The sequence below is a fragment of the Centruroides vittatus genome, unplaced genomic scaffold (assembly GCF_030686945.1).
Source record: "Centruroides vittatus isolate TY-2023 unplaced genomic scaffold, ASM3068694v2 contig_799, whole genome shotgun sequence".
Classification (NCBI taxonomy): domain Eukaryota; kingdom Metazoa; phylum Arthropoda; class Arachnida; order Scorpiones; family Buthidae; genus Centruroides; species Centruroides vittatus.
Window position 1 is genome coordinate 3,289,958 of NW_027122516.1, and position 22,862 is coordinate 3,312,819.

At 35.4% G+C, this 22,862-nt stretch overlaps 2 protein-coding genes across 3 annotated transcripts in view; both read right to left on the reverse strand.

The window, feature by feature from the left end:
• LOC136981948 (Krueppel-like factor 6) overlaps window positions 1-16,036 on the reverse strand; it is a 30,598-nt gene extending 14,562 nt beyond the window's left edge. The window contains exons 1-3 of the mRNA XM_067278373.1: window positions 15,783-16,036; window positions 7,706-7,772; window positions 6,001-6,067 (exon numbers count right to left, since the gene is read on the reverse strand). Of these exons, the coding sequence (XP_067134474.1) occupies window positions 6,001-6,067; window positions 7,706-7,772; window positions 15,783-15,906 (258 nt within the window). The 5' untranslated portion in view covers window positions 15,907-16,036. The remainder of the gene's footprint in view (window positions 1-6,000; window positions 6,068-7,705; window positions 7,773-15,782) is intronic.
• A 4,182-nt stretch (window positions 16,037-20,218) lies between these two features.
• LOC136981937 (TBC1 domain family member 4-like) overlaps window positions 20,219-22,862 on the reverse strand; it is a 76,051-nt gene continuing 73,407 nt past the window's right edge. For both annotated transcript variants that reach the window (XM_067278345.1, XM_067278344.1), the window contains exons 15-20: window positions 21,917-22,068; window positions 21,733-21,825; window positions 21,483-21,642; window positions 21,172-21,341; window positions 20,921-21,091; window positions 20,219-20,845 (exon numbers count right to left, since the gene is read on the reverse strand). In XM_067278345.1, coding sequence (XP_067134446.1) covers window positions 20,603-20,845; window positions 20,921-21,091; window positions 21,172-21,341; window positions 21,483-21,642; window positions 21,733-21,825; window positions 21,917-22,068 — 989 coding nt within the window. In that variant the 3' untranslated portion in view covers window positions 20,219-20,602. The remainder of the gene's footprint in view (window positions 20,846-20,920; window positions 21,092-21,171; window positions 21,342-21,482; window positions 21,643-21,732; window positions 21,826-21,916; window positions 22,069-22,862) is intronic.

Sequence of the window (22,862 nt, forward strand, 5' to 3'; positions counted from 1 at the left end):
GGATTAAACCCGCAGCAGCAATGCTTTGCAGCCATCAGCAAAGGGGTGATCAATTCATAAGAGGTGCTGTATTTGATGAAGGAAGTTGCTATTTCCATAGCCTGCAGGAAATATCAATCACGCGTTAAGCTGATAGGATCTACACGACAGAAATGGCGACATAATCGAGTCCGAGACTACTGTTTTGTTTTTTATGTTCGATTGTTTTCGTTGGCAAACGAGTAATAAACGACTAATAATCGATATATCCACAAATTCGAGACCCGGATAAAACGTAAACCCGGACTTTAGACCCGGCACGACCTATGATTATAGAAAGGGAGCCTCCTCGGTAATGGGGCAAACGTGTATGGGAGCCCCCATGCGGTTCGTGATGGACTGATGGAGATTCTTTTAGGGGAGGGTGGGGTCACGACTTCTGTACTCGGGTTGGTTGTATTCATTCTCCTGCATTGACCACCTGTGCACTTTGGCAGGCAAACCCATCCCGCTGGGAAGATTCATTGCGACAGAACCAAAAACGTCTTTGGATTAAATAACCACACCTATTTTCTTTTTTAATGGGCTATCTCCAGACTGGAAGGAGATTTAAGTCGATTTATAAAATAAATTGGAGCATTTGTTGAGTTAATCTGAACCGTACAAGAAGGAACCCGAAGAATGCGCAAACCGTGAATTCTCCCACGTAACAGTGGAGGTTTTAGGAATAATTTTAGGGATTATAAAGATGTCTAAAGATCGTGATGCCGAATTCTCTGGAAATTTACGCGGTTGTAATGTTATTAAATAGAGCCATCTCCTTTTATCTCTGTACTTTGTACTGTTTACATCTAGTTCTTCACTTCTTTTCGATTCGGAAGAATGCACGATCGAAGAACAAATGGATCAAAACTTGATCGTTTGTCTCTTGTTTCTAAGCGTATAATTCTCTTCCTAGTGGTAAATGTGATTAAAATATAAGCTTTAAACTAATTATTCGGAAAGACAGCGGTGAATATCAAAAGATATTTTTCTCGGAAACGGAAAATCTCCACCAAAACGCACAAACCTGTGACGTTTTATGGTGTATAAAAAAATGGTTATAAATGTTTAAAAAGTTTATCTTATCAGGAAAAACTCTCTGGCGATTCCGGAGCGTAAATTACTTCCGACGACATAATTAATTTTAAGACAAAAGGGAGTAAAAAGTGCTAACAGTAAACTTACCAATGACGTCACTGGAAAGAAACGATCACCTCGAAAATCGCCAAAGCGTCTGAGCAAAGTCACAGCATGGTCTACAGAGAAAGCGAACGGGTGTGGCCTGTGCCTCTCCTTAGCCTTCAAGGTCAGGATTTAATTTGAGCGCCACGCGTGCTCTATGTGGCGGCACGTGGCTGCCGTCATCAAAACCCACACCCAGTGCTGTCCGGGGTCGGAAAACCGGCCACAGACCATTGTAATGAAAAGAAGGGTGGCGCCTATCTAAAGACATAAGAATGGAGGATTCTCATTTCGAAAAATAAAATAAAAAAAAAAAAAAAAAACAAGAAGGGCATCCCTCTTGATACACCGACATTTAAGAAATGTCCAAAAAGTTGGAACATTTTTGAGGAAGTTGTGGGTCGTCGGCACACGCAATACATTCCACTTTATCAGCCTCACCACCCAAGGCGGGCGGGCTGGATTTCGAAAAAGACCTGGATACACCCTAAAAAGACGTCGCACCCGGCGACAGGCGAAACATGCCTTCTCAATATAACGTTTATATTTATGCATTAACCTTAAAAAGACCGCATAAAAAAAAAGAGGCTAAGGAATAACTCGTGCTTATTACATTAACTTTCATTGATAAATTTGCATGATCCTTCCACTAAGATAACAGTAATATGCGGAGGGGGTGAGAAATAAAAAGAAGTGATGAACTGTTTGGACAAGAAACATAAGGAGATAGCAACTAAAACTGGTGGTTTTTATCATTGTATAACTTTGCTTTCATACATTTTGGCCTAAATGGATTAATATTTAGCTTGTAGTTTATCATCAGAACTACATAAACATGAATTTCAACCTGAGGATAGTGAATACACCCTAAAAAGTTACTCTAAAAAGAGGAAGCATTGATAAAACTTTGATGATTATTATGTAATGATCAAAATGCATACATATAAACAGCACTTCCATTCAAAATATAAGAATTTTAGCATAAAATTTCTTTATATTTTGTATATAATATATATAGACAAGACACAAATTTTCAACATGTTTCATGCTAAAAATCTTGAATTTTGTATAGAAATGATGGTTATATGTATATATACTTTTATTATTATATGATAATTATCATCAAAATTATATATCATATATATTATTATATTTTATAACATTATATAATATATGTGTATCCTAATTATGCAATTATGTCCTAAGTAGCCTACAGTAAAACTGCATTGTTTAGCCCCAATTATTAGAATTTTAAGCATAAATTTCATGTTTTTCAGATGAATTAAAGGATTTTGGCATCATTTTCATGTAGAAGAGCCAGTGAATGATTAGAATTTTAGCATTTTCATAATGGAACATCAAACGACAGAATTTTTGACATCAAAATAGTTAGTAAATTAATGAATTTTGTCATTAATTTCACCTGGAAGAGTTAGGAAATTAGTATAATTTATCATTAGTATGGAATATAAAGTGTATAAATGTATGGCATGAGATTTCTAATATCATTTTCATTGTTATGGAATCATATATTCATTTATTTCATTTAAAAACACATTGGAAATGAAATTAATGTTAAAATTCAGTTGCTAAATCACTTCTAGATTAGCTCTAGAAGAAAAATACTGTAATGTCAACCATCATTAGGTATTATGAAGATACTTCTGTCTTTGATTACTCTTATAAGCTGTCATTTATCCTATAAATGATTTGGATCTTTATTTATTATCATTTAACATGGAATTGCATTAAAAATCCCACAATTTTATTTAGAAATGCAACAAAAATTCATAAATATAAATGAATAATTAAACACAGGAAACTAGAAAATAATTTTTTTAAATTAATATAACCTGTGATTAGTGGCCTATCATTTTAGCATTCACACATTACAATAGCTGTTAAATCAGTAGACCCTTTTTAGCTTTAATTCTACATTGAATATCTACAAAATTAGTATATTTTAGCATCATTATTATATTGAATATTAAATGAATTAATGGCGTAAGATTTTAATATGTTTATCATAAAATATGTAATGAATTTATCCAGAATACTGGAATGGAACACTCAGAGAAGGAGCCCCTATATAATTTGCTTTATTTCCTTTACTTTAATATATTAATTTAATTTCCTATAGGGGCACCAATATATACAGTATATATATTTTGCCCTAGGGCCTCTATTGCCCACCGAGTGGCGCTGTTTGGCGCCATTGTCACACGGTGCTGTTTTGTGTAGATTTTTATGTTGTTAAAACTAAATTTAGCCGGCGATTTATATCATAGAAAGAAAATAATATTAACATTAAGTCGAACTGCATGCAGTATTATAAGCCAAATCGATATGAAAGCTTGGAATTTATCATCCAAACGGGATCGATTTTTAACGTCGTGTCGTGTGTGTGTAAGTGCAACAAGTGACCGCTCAGCACCGGCTCTTGCAGCAATTCTTTGGAATTTAGTCGATATAAACCGAATAATTAGCGATATGTTGACAGAAGGAAATGATTTTTCGCAACGTGTAAACATCCAAAAGCACTCTTCTAATTAAAAATAATAAGAAAAAAAAATACACAGAAAGGTTACGGAACTCTGTTATTGCGGCACACATAACTTTCATTGTGGGCTGTTATAAATTCAATTTTTGGTTACAATGGAGGAAACGAAAAAGGAAAATTTATGGCATAATTATTTTTACCTGTTAATGAGACTAAGTTAAGCAATTTATGCCCCCTCTTCTCTCTCTCTCTCTCCGTTTATTTAAGTGAGAAGGAGACGACGACAAAAGATTTATTTTAATTGCATTTACGGGAGTAATTAACAGAGTAACTTAAAGGGGAAGGAATCGAGAATTAATGCCACGTATGCACCTAGACGACTAGTTAAAAAAAAAAATCTTTTCGGGTTTAATTGCAGAAAATGGCGTTGAAATTTAATATAAAGATATCGCGAAAACGGCGTTTTCAGTGCTGAAAAAAAAAAAAATATATATATATATATATATATATACTATATATTGTAAGGGTGGAGGGGGAAGAACGTGGTGTCCTGGACTTTAAACCTTGTAAATAAATGATGAAAGAGTGATGGTAAATTGAGAAGAAAATGGCGTTTCGCAGAAAATTTAAGAAATTTGAGAGGAGAGAAAAAATATGCCAAAATATTTGAAGATAGACGTACTGAAAGAGCGTATTAAACCGGGGGTCAGATTTTACATAAATAAATAAAATATATATATATATATATATGTGTGTGTGTGTGTGTGTGTGTGTGTGTGTGTGTATGTATGTATAAAATGAAAATATCTGATGATAAAAGATGGGAAAAACTTGAAGAAATTTTCATAATTCAGAAGAAAATATTTTATCATCATTTATCTTTTAATGTCGTTTAGAAACGCATTCGTTCCCTCGCATCTTAAATGCGTAAATAACAAAAATATGGCATCATTTACCGCATCAAATGACGTCATTTTCGTCCGCTCCCATCATTCCCTTTTCTTTGTCCCTGACTGGAGGCTCGATTACTGCCCCCTGGTGGGCGTGCGTCTGTCACGTGTCTTCCCTCCTCCTCCGCTTGACCTCTGAACCCGACAGGCCCGGGGAGGAGATGCGAGTCGTGAGTTAGCCACCTCCCAGATGTCGCGTAGCTAATGGTTGGGGCGGCAGAAATTTTGCGTAATAACGCCTCGCGCTTGCCAACACTCCCAGTGCCCAAATAGAATAAGGACTATTAAAAACCAGAGCGACTTTAATGAACGTGTTAATCATTTGTCTCCACCGAGCTTTGTCCCAAATTCGCGGCGTCGTATTCCTCGACGGGAATAAGCGGAATTCGAACCCGAATCAGAAGCATTATTTCCTCTAGTTTATCGACCGCAGCACGCGAGCGGGGTGTAAGCTAAGTGGAAGTGCATGTACGCGCGATGGAAACCCATTGAAGGGGAGCCATCGCGATGGGTACATCCGAAACGTGTCTAGCATGTATATTGGTCATAAACACACAATTTTGTTAGAAATGATAAAAAATAACACACCGCACACACGAAAAAAAAGAAGAAATCTGGTTTTGTAGCCATCCGGCTCAGTGCCAATCAGTCGGGGTGAACGTGCGGCATATAGAACCTCCCCGACCACACGATCCGCATAAGAACAAAAGCAGAATTTCAATTATTCGAATCGTCGATTTAACAGATAAGATAAGAAATAGGGGGAAAAAAGACCTGGACCAAAAGGCCAGGACCTTCTCTGCAACGTTCCTACACGGACGACACTGTCAGTTCCTTTAACAACGGAATACTAACTAGAGAAGGGGGTTGTGGGAAGGTGTAAGAATCGCCGATAGCGTCATCATTTGGTGCCATCTATTTTGTTAGACCCACCGCCAGCCTATAATGGAAGCGGATGATAAATGAATACCACCAGAGCGTTCCACTCTCGAGGGGGCACGCGCGCGTTCGATTGGACCCCCACCCCCGCTGAGCACTCGTAGCACTCGTGTGTTCTCGTGGCAAAACGTCATTTCAACGGGTACCTCCGGCTTTCCTTCTCTTTTTAGGCAAGACTTCACAGTCTCGCCAACCTTGACCGGTTGGGGACTGGCAAGGGGCTCAAGGACGATGGGTGCCATACCGACTCGTGACGCCAATATGGCAGCGTGTCAGCTCGAACCGCAAACTTTACGCTATTTAAACAAGTTAAGCAAGCGCGACCGGTCAGACAAACGCATGCTTTCGTTAAATAATAATAATAATAAAACAAGAGAAATATTTTAAATACAATCACGCAACACTTACCTTCAGCTGATCGTTTTTGGCAGAATCCCGCATCACCTCTTCAGCGCTTCCAAAATTGGTTAGTCCACTGCAAAAAATGAAAGGGGGGAGAGATATATTGTAACGAAAATAGGAAAGTGTACGCCCTCAGGATATATATATAGAGAGATATCAAGATATATGGTGAGTAAGGGAGAGAAAAATACGGTACGATATCGAACGTTGGAATACAATACATTCGCGTTATTGATGAAAAAATATAACACGTCCAATAGTGTCGCAAGAAAAATTGGGTTAAAATATTATATTTTGAAAACGTTACATTGCTACCGACCGTGACGTGGGTGTTAGTTGCAAACAATGAGTCAGAAGTTTATTAAATTCATTAAAAAAAAAGAGGGGGATATCTTACGAAGACCAACGTCCAACCCTTCTCCCTATATCAGGAGAGAATGGGTGAATCTTTGTCCGTACCGTGACGTCACAGACTCGTCCTCAATACTTGAATGTAGGACATGTAAGAGAGAGAGAGAGAGAGAGAGAGAAAAAAAGGAACGAGGACAAAGAAAGTAGTTAAAAATCCTCATCCCAACCGACCTCTTCCCGTCCTAAGAATGCAATTATATGACCCATCCCGTCAGGACTTATTGGACGTGATGTCATTGTTCCAAAAATGGTCAAAATGTAAATGTGGTAGCGAAACGTGACCATGACCCATTTAGAATTTGCTAGTTTTTTCTTTAATTTATTACAAGATACTACGCTTTTCGTTTAAAACACGGTAGTAGTTTGGTCCGAAAACCACCCCGTTCGTAACGAAACACCATTTTTTTTTAAAATTTCCTAGAAAACAAATCCCGCCAAAAATAAAATAAATATTAAAATTAAATAAATTATTTTAAAAAAATAAGAATTCGACATTTATGTACATGCGGATATATATTTTTTTTATTGATGAAAATGGGCGCAACACGAAGATCGCCATGTCTATATATGTATACACGGGCGCGCGCGTATAAGAATGAACTGAAAATAGGAAGATTCTTATACGGATTTAATTTAGTATAACCCCATAGGGTTATTAATTCTGCTTTCAAAGCAGGGAATAAGGAAAGACAAGAGTAGTAGTTGTGGCCTACATAACCAGAATTTAGAAGGTGAACTAGTTGGACAGTAAATCACTGAGTTTACAGAGAGAGAGAGAGAGAGAGAGAGAATCTGAGGACCATGACCGACTTCCGTATCGTCGTAGGGATGGCTCCTTTAACGTTGCCAAAAATTTGATGAAGTAAATTTGCAAGAGCATATCCCAAATGCATCTAATTTCGGAAAAAATATCGTTTACGAGAGCCACGATTTATATCAGCTGCCACCAATTAGATACGTCTGAACTTCTTTTGTTTCATTTGTAATTTTTAGCCTCTGTGCCCATTTTTTTTAATGCCTTTCTATAGCTAGATCAAGTAATAATTAATAATAGCCAGTTCAACAAAGCAAGCAGAGTGTAAACATGTGTAGAAATGACACAATTTCGAATAGATTTATGACGTATTTACAATCGTAGAGGCGTGCGATGCACTTAAACTTTCTCAATTTTATCATAAAATTGATACTGTATATATTTTTTCTAATGTTTCAATAACAAGTTTTGTATCGGAGTGGGGTGCAAAGTCGAAAAATTAGTTTTATCAGACGGACGCAATAAGTTTACGGGTTACAAACTTACCTGGAGGTGTTAATGCTTGCCCAAAACGAACGTACGCCCACTCCCAGTTCCGAGTAGTCGCTAACTTCTGAAAAACAAGAAAAATCGAAGTTAATTCTAACATTTCGTAAATTCAAAACGAAATTATAGACATACACGAGGCTACGCAATGCGTTACAATATGCAAACCGTCATACAGGAGACCCCCGTAACTACGTTCTCTGTCATAACTAGGGGAACTCTAATTAAAGTCCAAGTATACCCTATCGCTTGGGAAACACTGTCAGCACGAGTCTAATCAGAGTTTCGTAATCAGTGGTGCAAAGAATGAACGTTATCATTGCCACACCTCTCACTAAACTGAAGATTCTATGAAAGAAATTGCAATTTGCCCTACATACAACAGGAAGTGGACTTCTACAACAAAGAAAAAGCGCAGCAGACGTATAAAGCAGGTGTTGGTGACTCAAGAAAAAAAAAGAGAACCCCCGACTATACCCCCCGATGCATAGCATTAACGAAAGTACATATATATATGTGGGAAGGTAAGCATGTGGATTTATCTACATGAAAGGGGTCTTCAAGGAGTTAAATTAGCATAATTTAAATACTTAAATTTTTTAAAAGTCTAAACAAAGCATCCTTCCAAATATTCGAAAAGCTCGGCTGCCTGCTTAACCAGCAATAAAAATCACTCACCGTAACGTCGTAAGGTTCAAGGTTGTCGCGAAGGTCAAAACCCAATATGGTTTCCCGAAACTCTCGGAGATTCTTCGGGTGACGGGCATTTATTCATTGTTTATTTATTACTATTATTATTTCCCATCCGTTTATTCAAAGAGAAATAGGAATTCGGCGCGCCGTCACGTGACCGGAACGCCCGTTTCCCCGTTCACGTGACGGTGCCCCTAGGCCAGGGAGGAGTTTTTGGATGGGAGAGCAGATGGATTCAGACGAAAGAACCGCGCCAGGGCAAACGACACACCAGATATAGCCAAGTAGTCCTCCTCTTTTTTTTTATTCGGAGGGGGGCAACAGCTCTAGAATTAGCTACACGCTCTGCCTAACATCTCTGGCACTTTTTTCCTTCTTCTGCTTCTTCTTTTTTAGTAAATATTATTCGGTGTGGTATGCGTTAAAGGGAGCCATTTAGTATAAAAACAGGGAAGCTTTTTTTTACCACTGACTAATCGCTTGACCTTGAAAAAAGGGCGCTGTCGAGCGATGGCTTGTGGCTCCACCCAGGTTATCTTTCGACTCAATTATTCGTCTCCACACGCCCAGGTGTCGCATATGCCTGTCATTTGGCGTCCAACAGTTGTCGCATTGCTTCACCAAACAATAAAATAAAAGCGACAACAAAAACTGCACCCCGTTTTATTTTTAAACACTCTCACCTTGACTCTAAATGCTTGAATCATTATCGTTAATACGTATATATAATTTCTATACTTTGTACCACGTATTTACTAAACTGTACACCCCTATACGTACATTTTAATATAGAAAATAAATTTAAAAAAAATAAATAAAGGATTCTTGGGGTAATATCCTGTTATAACTTTGACCACCCAAGTGTTAGTCGTGATAGTCGGATCATGCCACTCCCTTTCGAGGGATGTTGAGTTGGAATGGCTTCTTATCAACGTGTTAGCAACGTTTATGGATAGATTACCATCGAAATTTCGATATTAAACATAAACACATAACTACAATACTGAAACCCCTATTATCTCCATGAGCCCTGTTATTCTATAGTGGTTCTGATACCTTTATCCACTCTGTTTAAATAATTTAGTGTGGGGAAAAAATGGCTTTCAAATCCCCATAAACAATGATCCATCTCTCGGTACATCCCCAGATTGTCTAACCTATTATTTTTAAATCATTCTATTACTTGTTGAATATCTCAAACAAGTAACTGATCCTTATTTTTTAAACTGATAAAGCAAGATGATTGGACTCTGATAACCCTCAACTTTGATCCATGTATATTTTATGGGGTCTTCCTGAAAGTCCTTGTATACTTTCCATTTTTTACTTTCCCTGTTGTTATATAACAAAGGGAAAGTATGGCGATCGGTCAAATAATTGACCCCCAAAAAAGATTTTTACATTTTTGGACTCGGAGGACCTTGAAAATGAAAATAAATTTAGGGTTTTTTCTGTATGTGTGGATGTCAGCGTGAGTGGGGGCACGATTTTGTTCAGCCACTTTGAAGCTTAATAACTCCTGTGCCTTTTGTCGAAAATTCGTGAAAATTTACAGGGAGGTTTGCGTGTTAGGAGGAAACGTTTCCGGAAATTTTCAGGAAAATCGGACTACTTGTTCGGGAGATATGGCCCTATTTTCCTTTAATATCGCCAGAACCAATCTGGAGACTTAAAGGCAGTGGTAGCAATTATTAGGAATGAAAACAAACAAGTCCAGCAACAACATTGCAATCTTTTTTTTATATGAGAATATATAAAATATCACACATTAATCCGATAAAAATGGCAATTAGAACATCCTCTTGTAGGATCTACTTTCAATTTAACCAACGAAACCTTACTGACATTGTGTAAGAGAACACCAAACAATATACAAACCTCAGTTATTATCTATATTGATATTGTTTAATCCTGGTTTTTTTATATAAAACTAAACATTTTTTTTTATCTTCATACTCACTTCCTCCATTACTTTTCCACGCTTTTGTCCTAAATATAAAAGATATATGGGGCCAACTCCCTTTTATCTAGAATTCTTTTTGACAAGAATTCTTGTATTTTCATTCTTTTATAAGTGCATTTTTTACATCTGTGATGCATAATTTACTACTTATCAATAATAGAATCTATGTTTATGTTCTTCTTTTTGATATTTTACATCATTTTTTGAATTTCTAACAAGGTACTCGTTCTCTTCTAATAATAAATCCATTCAAAAGTATACAAACTTTGATTTTTCCATCTTGTAACACAATCTTATTACTTCCATTAAATAAGAATTTTTTTAAATCTTTAATTCATTTATTTCCTGTCTATACACTTTAAAACCTTATAAATTTATTTATTTACTGGAATTTTTTAACTTATTTCTACAAAATCTTTGATTTTAAATTTATTTTCTCTTCTTTTATACATCATAAAAACATCAAATCCTTTTATTTTTTACTATATTTTTGGTTAGAGAAAATAAAATTACAATTTTTATTTGATTTTATTATTCTTTTTTATCAATTTTATTGCATTTTTTTATTCACAATTCTTAAACCTTTATAGCTTATCCCCAAGAAATATTAAATCACTTAGTTTGTTAGTTTATAGAATGATTTGACAGCTGTAAACTTTATTTTATTTTATTGAGTGTTAATGTTTTGCAAATATATAAATAAAAATACACAGAATTTATCTGTATATTGTAACTGTATATTTAAATCAATATACATATTTATATTCAGCAATATCAATTATAATTAAGTGTAAACTCAGAAAGAAAACCAATTAAAAAGTACATATTTTAAGTGATTCCTACAGAAAAATGTACCTATAACCTTCTCCAGACAATAAATTCCCATTATAGACAATATTTACAGTAATTCACATGTAAATTTTACAGTTTTTACCAATTTAATAACTTAAAATATAATTGATTGTACATTTTTTTAGGGGGAATGTATACAGTATAAGGACTGTGTACAGGAACTGTACCCTTTACCTGTAATTTTCTATTAATTTACCATTTTTATTAATAAAACAACTTTGAAAATCATGCTAAAAAACTGACCCTCAGCTTAAGTGAATGTGTGTTATGTCATAAGTGATATGCAAATTACTATAGTTTATGAATTTTTCTGGTATATAACAGAATGAAGTTCTTCTTCAAACAATATATATTGACTGATTTAGGTAAAGATAGGAGGAAAGAATAGGTTTGTTATGCGAATTCCAGGTAAGCCCTACAGATAGATGAACGGTCACCAGAAAAACTGGTACTATTAAGTAACTGGCAGTGGGCAGATTAAATCAATTCGTTGACAAATTACTTTCAACTACTTCCTGACGTTCTTTAAATCATGTTCTCACTGTTTCATTCTTTTTTTCTTCTTCTTTTCTAGTACAAAATTTATTGGAATAAACACGTACTAATGATTCATTTAGCATCTCGTAAGTAAATAGTTTAAGAGGATACCATCCGGAATTATAGATTTTATATGGAAGAAACAAGGATTTTCTCATTATATACTGTGCAAGCTTGCTGGAAACATAAACAAGATCTCAGAAGAAGTGAAAGAAAAAACCCACGATGACGGTTTTATGTTACCAAATTAAATGTTTAAAGCGTATAATTCTAACTAATGACATCATCTACAAAATGATCCTATGAATAACAATCCTGAATCCTGTAAATCCTGTAAAATGGATCGTGTTAAATGACGACGAAAGCTCGTACGAGATGATAATTACGAAGTAACTTCATCCACTCTCGTATTAAGAAAAAAGAAATTCAATCTCTTTAAATGGAGTAAAAAAGTCTTAAAATTATAAATTCACGTGATTAAAAAAGTAGAAAAATGTTTTCGCTATATTTATCTGCAGAAGTGTATGAGATGAAATTGCTAGCAGCTTCAGCAACAGCAGCAGCAGCAGCAGCAACAGCAGGGACTTTCATAATTGATAAGTCATGTGTAAACCTGAAAGAATTGGAATAAGTTCAATAGTTTGCCTTGAAAGAATCTAAGAAAATATAATATATATTTTGTTTTTTCTTGCTTAAAATGATATAAAACAAGCAAGCATTTGATTAAATTACACCATTGGATATCTGCGATGACTCGCGCGGATTTCCATTTTGAAAATGATTCCAATGAAGAATTTGCTGCAGCGTATTACACATTAAGATGGCTTCAAGTTGCGACTAATTTTTTGGATGGTCTAAAAAAAGCGGTAGATGTAATACAGCGGCTCATTACGATCGACATAAAAAAAATCCCTCTTGGTTTGCAATATATGGGCTTTCAGCTGTCACATCTTACAATTTTGACAGGGCCGTATCTTATTCTAGTTTTTTTCTTTCCGTTCGGCAAGCCATACGGGTTTAGAATAAGGTATCGAGGGGCCTATTTTAAGGTCTAAAAACAATACAAATAAATTTTTAATAGCAAGATAATAAAAAATATTTCATAAACACAACGCGCTGTTTTGCTGCAACTCGCTCTCTCTCTCTGTCCGAGGGCCTATAAAGAATAAGGGATATTTAAAGGGCCCGTGTGGAAGAAGAAACCGAGGCATACAGCTGTTACATCGACTGGGGTAGAAGAAAAAAACACGACAAAGCAAACGGTTGTAAATTTTATTCCCGTAGAAATCCTACAACGGATGTCGCTCCATAGCCAAAGCCACAGCTGCGTTGGATCTGGTTTCAACAAGTCACATATCTACAGGGAGTCAGTATTTTTATATCACGTGATTGTTATCACGTGACGGTAGTAAAAAAAGGGAAAAAATTAGGCAAATAATCCTTAAATTTTAACATTTCAATGAGCACCCGAACCCGAAACCACTCAATATTCCGATCGCGTAGGCGAGAGCAATTTCTTCTTTTTTTTTAAATATTTATTTCTCTATTTATTCATTTACTTTTTGACACGACTCGACTTACTTTAAATAACGTGTGCATGCTGCCCGCACAATAAAACGTGATGATGAACAGGCATGTTAAATGTTGAACATGTCATTAAACATTTAAAAGTGTTTAATGACGTGTTTAACATTTAAGATCCATTCGGAATAAAAAAAAAAAAAAAAGAAATCGTAAAATGCTTTTACAGTTCCTCTCTCTCTCTTTCTCTTTTTCTAGAGATTTTCTATAAGGCAAACGAATTAAAAGCCTTACAGAGTTATAATCTGTCATCAACGCTTTACATTCTAAAAAAAGTCCATTAAAAAAAAGGGGGCAACAACAGGAAATTAAGTTACGCATGGACAGCTTGGAATCAAATTTCGCTTTAATAATATATTCAAAAATATGCTCTACTATAAAATTATGTAAAATTCGCCCTACTTAACACTTATTCTGTAGGGTTTTAAGTAGTTTAAATAGGGATAAGCTGCTGTAAAAATTCCCCATACAACACTCACCCCTTTCATCCATGTTTTACTGAATAAATTAATTAAGGAATATTAAAATTTTGTTACGGAATATAATAGGGAAATTACCTCATTTAAGGTAGTAGTAGTAATAATAATTTTCGCGATTGTTTTAGTTATTTAACTTAAAAAAAATTGTGAAAATTATACAAGTAGTACAATACCTTAAAGGGAAAAAAGATTTCCCCTATGGGTGTAGGGTTTATCCCTACACAAATTAGTATATCCTTCAGAAAATAAATAAATGGTCGCATGAAAAATTACAAATTAATATTTATTTATAAAAGGACAAATTCATTTTTTTCTTACAAATAAATATTAGTTCCACCTCAGAAAACACAACCTCCCCTAAATATATATAAATATAAAGTATCCCTACAGAGAAAAATCATTTTAAAAAGAAAAAAAAAGAAAGGTAAATAAATACTAAGAAAACGTTAAACAATTATAAAGACCTTGACAAAAATATCCATTTTAAAAAAATTAAATAAATTTTAAGGTAAATAAAAGCATAAAAATCTGAAGTTCTCTCTCCTTTTCAATAATTACTTTTATCCCTTTTTATATCTTTAAAAAAAAAAAACCTATAAAAATTAATTTTATTGCATTTTTATACGGAAACAAATGGAATTTTATATTTTAATATCGATTATAAAATGAATTTTTATATAAACGTCCCTCAAATTCCATCTAATTAAAAACTCTTGTAAAATGTAAGCGGTCTACCCCCGTTTCTAGACTCGAAATTCATTATTTATAAGCGTTTAACGTATAAAAAAAACCTTATGTATTTTAATAAAATTCTATTTTATAACGTTTACGACTTAAAAATAAAGAAATAACATGTAAATTTTCCAGAAATAAGCCCTTAAACACTAAGTAATTAAAACGCACCATCCTCACTGTCTACCACGTTTTCTAGACTCAAAATTCACATAATTTACGAACGTTTAACGTACGCGAAAACTTATGTATTTTACTAAAAACATATTTTATAACGTTCATAACATAAAAAATAAAGAAATAAGAAGTAAAATTTATTTAAAAAATTAAAAAAAAAAAAGCCCGCACTCTACGCGCGATCCCCGTCGGCATTCCGGCGAAATTCGACCCCCCGGCATAGAAAAAAACTGTAAAAAATTATTTATAATTCTTCAAAGATAAAGAAAAATATATTTTTAAGTTAGTGAGAATCGTGAAAAACGTATTTTTTTAAATTTTTTTCTACGAATTTAAGGAATGAAATTCGAGAAGATGGAGGCGAATCTCCGGGAATCGAAAACGGATAGCATTTCCTCAAGATTCTTCTTAAATATTTTTTAAAACCGAAAATTACATTCATAAAAGGTGGAAAATCAAAAAACTGTGAAGGTCTTTGACACCGGAATTATATATAATATATATATATATATAAAAAAATATATATGACGTCAGCCGTGACGTTCAAATAATTCGTACGATTTAAAAATACAATTCCCCCTCCCCGATACGAAATTCATAAATTAATTTGGAAAAATTAAACGCGCGATTTAAAAGGAAGGAATTTAAATTATAATTTTGGAGTCATCGAGTAAGAAAGAAAAGAAAGAGAGAGAGAGAAAAAAAGAGTAAACACAAAATCGATGACGTCACGAGTGAAAACAAACACGATTAATCGATTCGAATCGATTACGTGCGGCTTAATTACATAAAGGGCAAGAGGTTGCGATCATTTTGGAGAAGTGGTAATCGGTAGCGGGACAAAGACACCTCTAGCACCTCACTTAACAAAAGTGGATGAGAAAACCCAGTAGCTACGGTATACAACCAGACGCCCATATCGCCTGTAGCGACTACAAGCTTTTGGCTTTCTTTGTTCGTTGGAGACCGCCAGCCAGCTGACTAGAAATCCCCCGTCACCTCCCACCATCCCCATCCTTTAAGTTAAAAACGTCCGAATTTTAGGAGAAAATAATGGAATTACCTCTTTTAATATCAACGCTTCTGCCGTCTTTGGCGTCTTCTGTCTGACTACTCTCGCCTGCTATACGTTCTCCGCTACCCGACTCGACCTTGGCACCACATGAAACACTCGCGATGTCGGCCATATTGATTAGCTACCCCACCCAACATCCGGGCATTGCGTGCTGGACACACCCAGTCCTTCTCCACACCCACTGCTCTCGCTCCCTCCAGCTCACTATTTTCACGCTTCCTGACACGGCTCCCGCCACCGCTGCCATGGTAACAGTTTTAGTACGTGTACCGGCCGCTGCGGCGCTCTGTACGCACCCCCTTTACCGCTTCGAATTTTCCTATCTCTCCGACACGTGCTATTGTTTACCGCTTCGGCCTGCAGGCGATGCGTGGAAATTATTTAAGTTTCGGGCGAAGAAGAAGAAGAATGGTTAATGGGATTACAATGCGACTTCTTTTACGTGTTGTTCGGCATGTTGAGGTTTCGAGTTATGTAATAATTATTTAAGGGGAGCGAGGCGGAGTGTTTCATTCACGTCATGTGCCCGTCTCCTACTTTCTACGACAGGAATGCGCACGATGTTCATGTTAAGTTCCCTCCGAGTGGGAGCCGAAAATACGCTGAATTACGCCATGCAAATTACTCAAATAACACGAAAAAAAGTACAGTTTTGCGGGATATTTTCCATTCGAAAACCTGGAGAAATAAATCGCCTTACAAACAGTACCACCTTCGACTCTACCTATGCCTTTTTATAGCGATAGTAAGTATATCTATGACATATTTTAGGTGCTGATGTACTTTTAAGGAATGTCGGCGCCCTCTTTTAAGAATGAGGAGTGTGCGTGCGGCATCGATTTTACTCCACTTTATCACAGAATTTTCGGATCCCGAAATTTCCTATCGCCTCCTTTCAAAGTGGGACCCTCTAAAATCCGAGTTAATCGATAAATTACGTGACGGGATCGGAAAATAAACGAGCTTCGGACACGTCCAAACACTAGAAATTCCCACACAAACTCCCCTAAACAAGAGGGGGTGAGTGTGTAATTGTTTGATGTCATCTTCCAAGCAAAGGGGAAAGAAAAAATATAATAAAAATCATTCTGGAGGAAAATAAACTGTCGGTTTTACAAAAGACCTTGAAGTGTGCAAATTTGTGCTCCAAGCACGAACTTTACAAATGGGAAACTCCCCCTGACCTATCTTACCTGAGCATAGGAGAAGATAAACATTTTTCGCCGCGTATGTCGCCTGTACAGGACATCTGACAGTAGGAAATGCACCTGTTCTATTCTGTATGCAGCCAACGCTCAGACTAATTTGCTGGAAATATGTATGGAAACGCCTAATTCTCTACAATGTATCCTTAATGAATAGACGAATATTCATAAATTCGTCAGAGTATACTTTCAGAGGAATAATGTAAAAAAAACTGCAATAAATATGCAAAGAAATCCGATAAAAATGCCTTTAAAAGTAGGATATATGAGAATTCGTGTCTGAAATTACGAACAGACAAACAGGAGTGCGTATTTTATACAAAAAGGAATGTCTTCGATCCCGGAAGTCCAGGGTTGACGTGTCTAGCGCTAACTGTTGACTGTAAATTTAAAGAAAAATATATTATTTAAGCTTAAACATCGCTCTTGGATATATACGCTCATGAAATATGATCTTTATTTTGATACCGAACTATAAAATTTCAAAAGTTTATACCCTACTGTGACACAATTGTTTAAGTAGATTAAGCTTCTAAATATTGATTCCTTAAGCTGATATCAACATTTGAAGGCGAGAAAGTTAAGAAAAATCAATACTATGAATGTATATCAGCTTAATTAGTGGTTTTTCAACTAGTTTTCAGGTATAACACCAGCAGTGTAGCATCGAAGATGCCTTTATAAGTAAGAAACTAAAAGCAAGCTTAAACATTTACAGCTTTTTATACGAATAAAACACAAGTAATATTAAAAATTAGCATTTTTAAATGATTCTTTTGAATTTTTTAGCCATGGAAAGCTTGTGGCACACAGGTTAAGAACCTCCGAGACAAACTATAACTTGAGATAGGCCTGTATTTATTATATTAAATAAATCTTGAGCAAGTTTTTCTCCTTGATGTAAAATAAACCTAAATTTGCAATTAAATTGCTAAAATACTAAATTTAAAATTACAATTTATGATGTATACACTCCTATTCATCTGCTAAGCCATTCATTAAGCTGAATCCAGATGTTATTTGAACACGTACAGTGTTATTAATTAATATATTTTAGAAATATTTTGGAGTTTTTCAATTATTATTGATTTATTATACTGTTTTCTAAAATTTATTCTTATGGCAGCACTTTTTTTAAATAAGATCCTTTGCTTAAGAGCTTACTCAGGACTTATATATAACAATATATGAAGTATAATTATCATTTAACACTATACAAGGATATAATATATATAATTAAGCAGAAAATATGCAAAAGGATGACCTGTAAATCTATAAAGTTTATGCAAATAGGTCTACATATAGAATTATACAGGATAAGTCTACAGACATGTATGCTATAAATAACAGAATAACAGGCTGCAAATATGCACACGTATATAGTCTACAGGCCTACCTATACAGGGCCGGCTCAAGATATGGGTTCGGGTCTTAGACCTTCTTTTGAAAATATTTTGGGCCCCCGCAAAACCTCCAGCCTGCGCTGCATCTATAGCATATGTAGACTTATGGGGCTAGACGTAGGGTATATAAGGTTATTATTTGAAGGATTAACATCAGATGCCAATAAATTTATTAAAAACAACGATACTTGCTTGAATGACTCATACAGTACTTCACTCAGCCCCATTCAATTCCAATGTTTAATTAAAATTGTAGAAGCGTAATTTACGGGATTATCATCACAGTAATATGAGGGCAATTTAACGAAATTTTTTGCAAGCAAGAGACTCAAAGAGTAATAATAAAACAACGTGGATCAAGTTATAAAATGGCCGCATAGGAGGAAGAAATAATTTAAAAAATTATAAATTAGATCAACACGCGTCTTAATAACTAAAAACAAGGTGTCAAAATTAAGCAAATAGATCAAGATCGGCGATTAAAAAAATCTTTTGATGAACTTATCGATAAGAAATGCAATTAATGACAAACCAAGCCAGACGCGTGCAACCTGTCTAATGATAATAGATTAATAGCCTAAGGCCATTCTCGCAATGTATCACGGGATATTTATTAACTTTGATTTCTTTTTGAAATTTTTAAAGCGATGTTGCCAACTCTTCAAATCTTTCCTCTTACTAAATTTAGAGTATGCATATATATATATTTTCTTATTCAAAAGGGAAAATTTTGTAGTTTTATTTAAATATTACATGTTTTTAATATAGGCCTATTATTTTAAAAATCTGATATTATTATTATTACCGATTCGAATTCGATTAAAGTATTTGTTTAACTGTATTAATGGGATGGCAACTTTTGATACGTCGATTCTTTCTTTAAATTATGTCAAGGAGCATCATGATGCCGAATATATTTTTAAATTATTTAAATTTTAGTTAAAAAATATAAATTTAATAATCCGTTATAAGAAACTTAGGGAATTTTAGAGGGTTTTTTTTTTTTTTTTAAACCTTCAACTAGGTGGAAAATTGTCTAGAGTTGGTATCACTCAGAGCTGGCAACTTAAGAATTTACACCTAAAGTTAGTAGGAAATCAGCAAGATGGGAAATTTAGGGAAGAAATAGTTAAGAGGGAAAATATAATCTTCCCATATTGGTTAGTGAAGTTTCAGAGGCGAGTAGGAGTTTCCAAAATTCACATAAAATTGTAAATTTGTGTTCCTCCGAATTGTCCAAAGACTACTGTATATATTTTTTGATACGCATTATACCGAGAGCAGAACTATTTAGGGGGAAATTCAGGTCTGTTTAGGGGTTTTTCACCACAGAAGATTGTCAACTTGACATCACTCTCCGGATGCCGGTTTCGAGTTAAAATTACCGCGATAAAATTTCCAATTTCATTACCAAAAATTGCTTTAATTGCGAATTCGATTACGTGCAGTTATTATTTATTTTTCTCTCGTCTCCAATTTTCTTTCACCCACAACAATAGTGAGAAACCTTCTTTATACCGTAGAGTCATTCGACAATTGAGAGTCATCTACTTTAGTTGAACCAAGCGTGAGAATGCGACCTACTCAATTAGTCTAGCTTAAGCGGTGGAAGATCGTTCCCCAATTCTTCCTTAATTATAGAAGAAAACAAGGACAGATAAATCTCACTTCTATCATTAACTTCGTCGTTATACCGGGATTGATTTGTAACCGCCAGGCACTTTTACTGTTATTATATTTTAATAGTTTGTGAATGCTTCCGCCACTGTTACAGCAAGAAAAATAAGAACAGAAAATAAAAAAAATGAACACACAATAATCTTTTTACTGATTTATTCGTAAATAACACATTACATAACTTTTACTGTCTGTCTGGTCCATTCTTTAAAACTTTCCCCAGATATGTTTATATATATATATATATATATATACACATTCATAGCTTTTCATTAGGAATGTACCTTCCTGTTTTATGTTTTCTTTCTTTGGCTAAAAATTTCTTTAATAATAGTAATAATAATAATAATAATCTATTGTCCTCTATGATAACAGAGTGCAACAGCACCTGGTCCATACTTCTATTAATAACCTAAAACATCACTATATACATATTAATTTACACATTTACGTAACTTGTGCTGTTGCTCTTTATAATTAAACTACGTACACAGAATAACAACTTCATTTTTTTTTTGTTTTTTCAAGCGCTTTCTTCTTCCTCCATGCTGGCTTCTTTGATGAATAACAAAACATCGTGCTTCTGATTAACTTGGCTCAGGGCTTTGGAATCGAATTCCTCTAACCTTTTCCTCAAAACGTTAACGCTGTGTAACAGGGCATCCCTTTCATCTTCGAGACCTCTAACTCTGGACTGAAGTTTGTTGATTGTGCTTTGGTACGAAGTTAATGTGGCCTCTAAATTGTGCACGGTCGTATTTGCTGCCTGTTTTTCGAAATTGGTAAATTGGTACAAGGTTACAAGACTAAATTAGAAGGGAGAGGGAAAAATATGGCTTACTTGTAATTGTTCAATTAAGCTTTGATTTTCTTGCTTTAATTCGTTGTTGGTAATCTCCTGCCTGGATAAGGATTCCGCGGATTTTAAGGTGTTGTGGAACATTTCTTCTTGAAGTACGTGATATTCGACTTCGTAGGACTGCAAAGATTTGGCTACGTCTAAACTAATAGCCTGTAAGAATAGAAATTTAAGGAAAATTTAGCGAAATAACGGGATAATTTTCGATAAATTCGAGATAGGATCAACGTTACTTCGTTCAAAATCCTCGACGTTTGTTCGTTATCTAAGGATGGCAGGACGTTTTTCAGGTAATCGACAATGGTCTCGAAAGTCGTCAGTCGTAGTAAATCGTCTCGAAAAGTTGTCAACAGCAATAAAGATACTTTGAAAACTGCCTCCATACCTTGTAAAAAGATAAGATCTGAAAGAACAATAAAAATTATCGCTACGGAAATTCAATCGGTTTGTAGGCAAATCCCGTTTCCAGATTGCACGGGGACAAAACATAAAAGGCGAACGTCCCCTATCAGTTGTATTGTTGCATCTATGAACGATGACTCACCGAATAGTCTGGATACAAATCCTAGATGGAATTGGGATGAAAATAGAGTTAGGAACCACGGAGCGGCATATAAAGCTGGAGAAACGTCGTGGCGTTCGAAATGAACGTGGATGTCGTATAAATTATCGAAAATCAAACGAGATAATTGATATAGCTGCACCTGATAACGATTTTTTTAAAAAAATCAAGAGGGTAGGTTAAAAAAGAAAGGCAATTTCTTAAAGGAAAAATAAACAAAAATGTCATTCACCTGAAGGGCTACCATGTTAGGTCTGTATTGATCGCGAAAACCGAGGCAGAACAGCATGTGTTTTATCATGTCAAAGGCTTGCAACTCCGACATCTAAAAAATGCAAAAGATTTTCTGTTAAAATTACAAAACAGGATTTACATGTTTATTTATTTATTTATTCGTTTTAATCAGACTGACTCACGTGTAGTAAAAGAACTCCAGCAACAAAACTGAGACCTTGACAATAACCGACTTCTGAGTCTAACAGGGAATAAGCCTTCAAAAGGTTAAAAAGCGATAACTGTCCAGCACCGAGTGTCTGTCTGTAATAGGGATGAGAAGGAAACGTCCTGCCTACACAAAAGAAAGAGCGAGAAAGAAAAGTGGCACATTCACCTTATGAAAGAAAAAAAAAATTTAAAAACTTTATTTATGTTCAACCGGCAGACAGAGTCATCATAAAAACATATTTTAGAAGTGATCATAAATGAAAAATTACTTTCAACTCAATTCGTCGCGGTCTTCTGTTCTGTAGCATAAAACAAGTAAAGCACCCCCTGTCGGTCTTCTCTAGAACTACCGGAAAGGGGGTATGATGGGTTGGGTGTCCCAACCTCCTACATACCACTGTCACCTAACCATCAGGTGGAGGCGGAGGGCGACAAAAACACTCGGTGTCGTGACCAGGGGTCAGTGAAGAGGTTAGAGAGGTCATCACGCACGACCCACGATAAGGTTACGAGACGTTGGTCACCGACCTCGGGCCATTACTTTCTCACGGCCCCACGTCCACATGAGAACTTGCTCCGACCGGCAAGTTAGCGGGCGCGCGCGGCTTCACTGCGAAGACGAAACGAATTTCACATCAGAGTTTTTCAAAACGAAAGATAATTAATTATCCCCTAAACGAGTTGTGCCAATCAAACTCCGGCGACATTTAGCGAGTCGGGGGGACTCCCCCGTCGCGGTAACCTACGATAAGAGGTTAATAAGAGTCGTTACGGACGTCGGGGTGGCAGCGGCAACGCGGTAAATCGGAGTGGACCCCTCTTGTGAAGCGCCTATGGTGAAATCGGGAGCCATACTCGGATAATTATTGCATTATCCGAGTTTTCGTTTCGAAATTAATTCGACCAACGTCCCGCGAT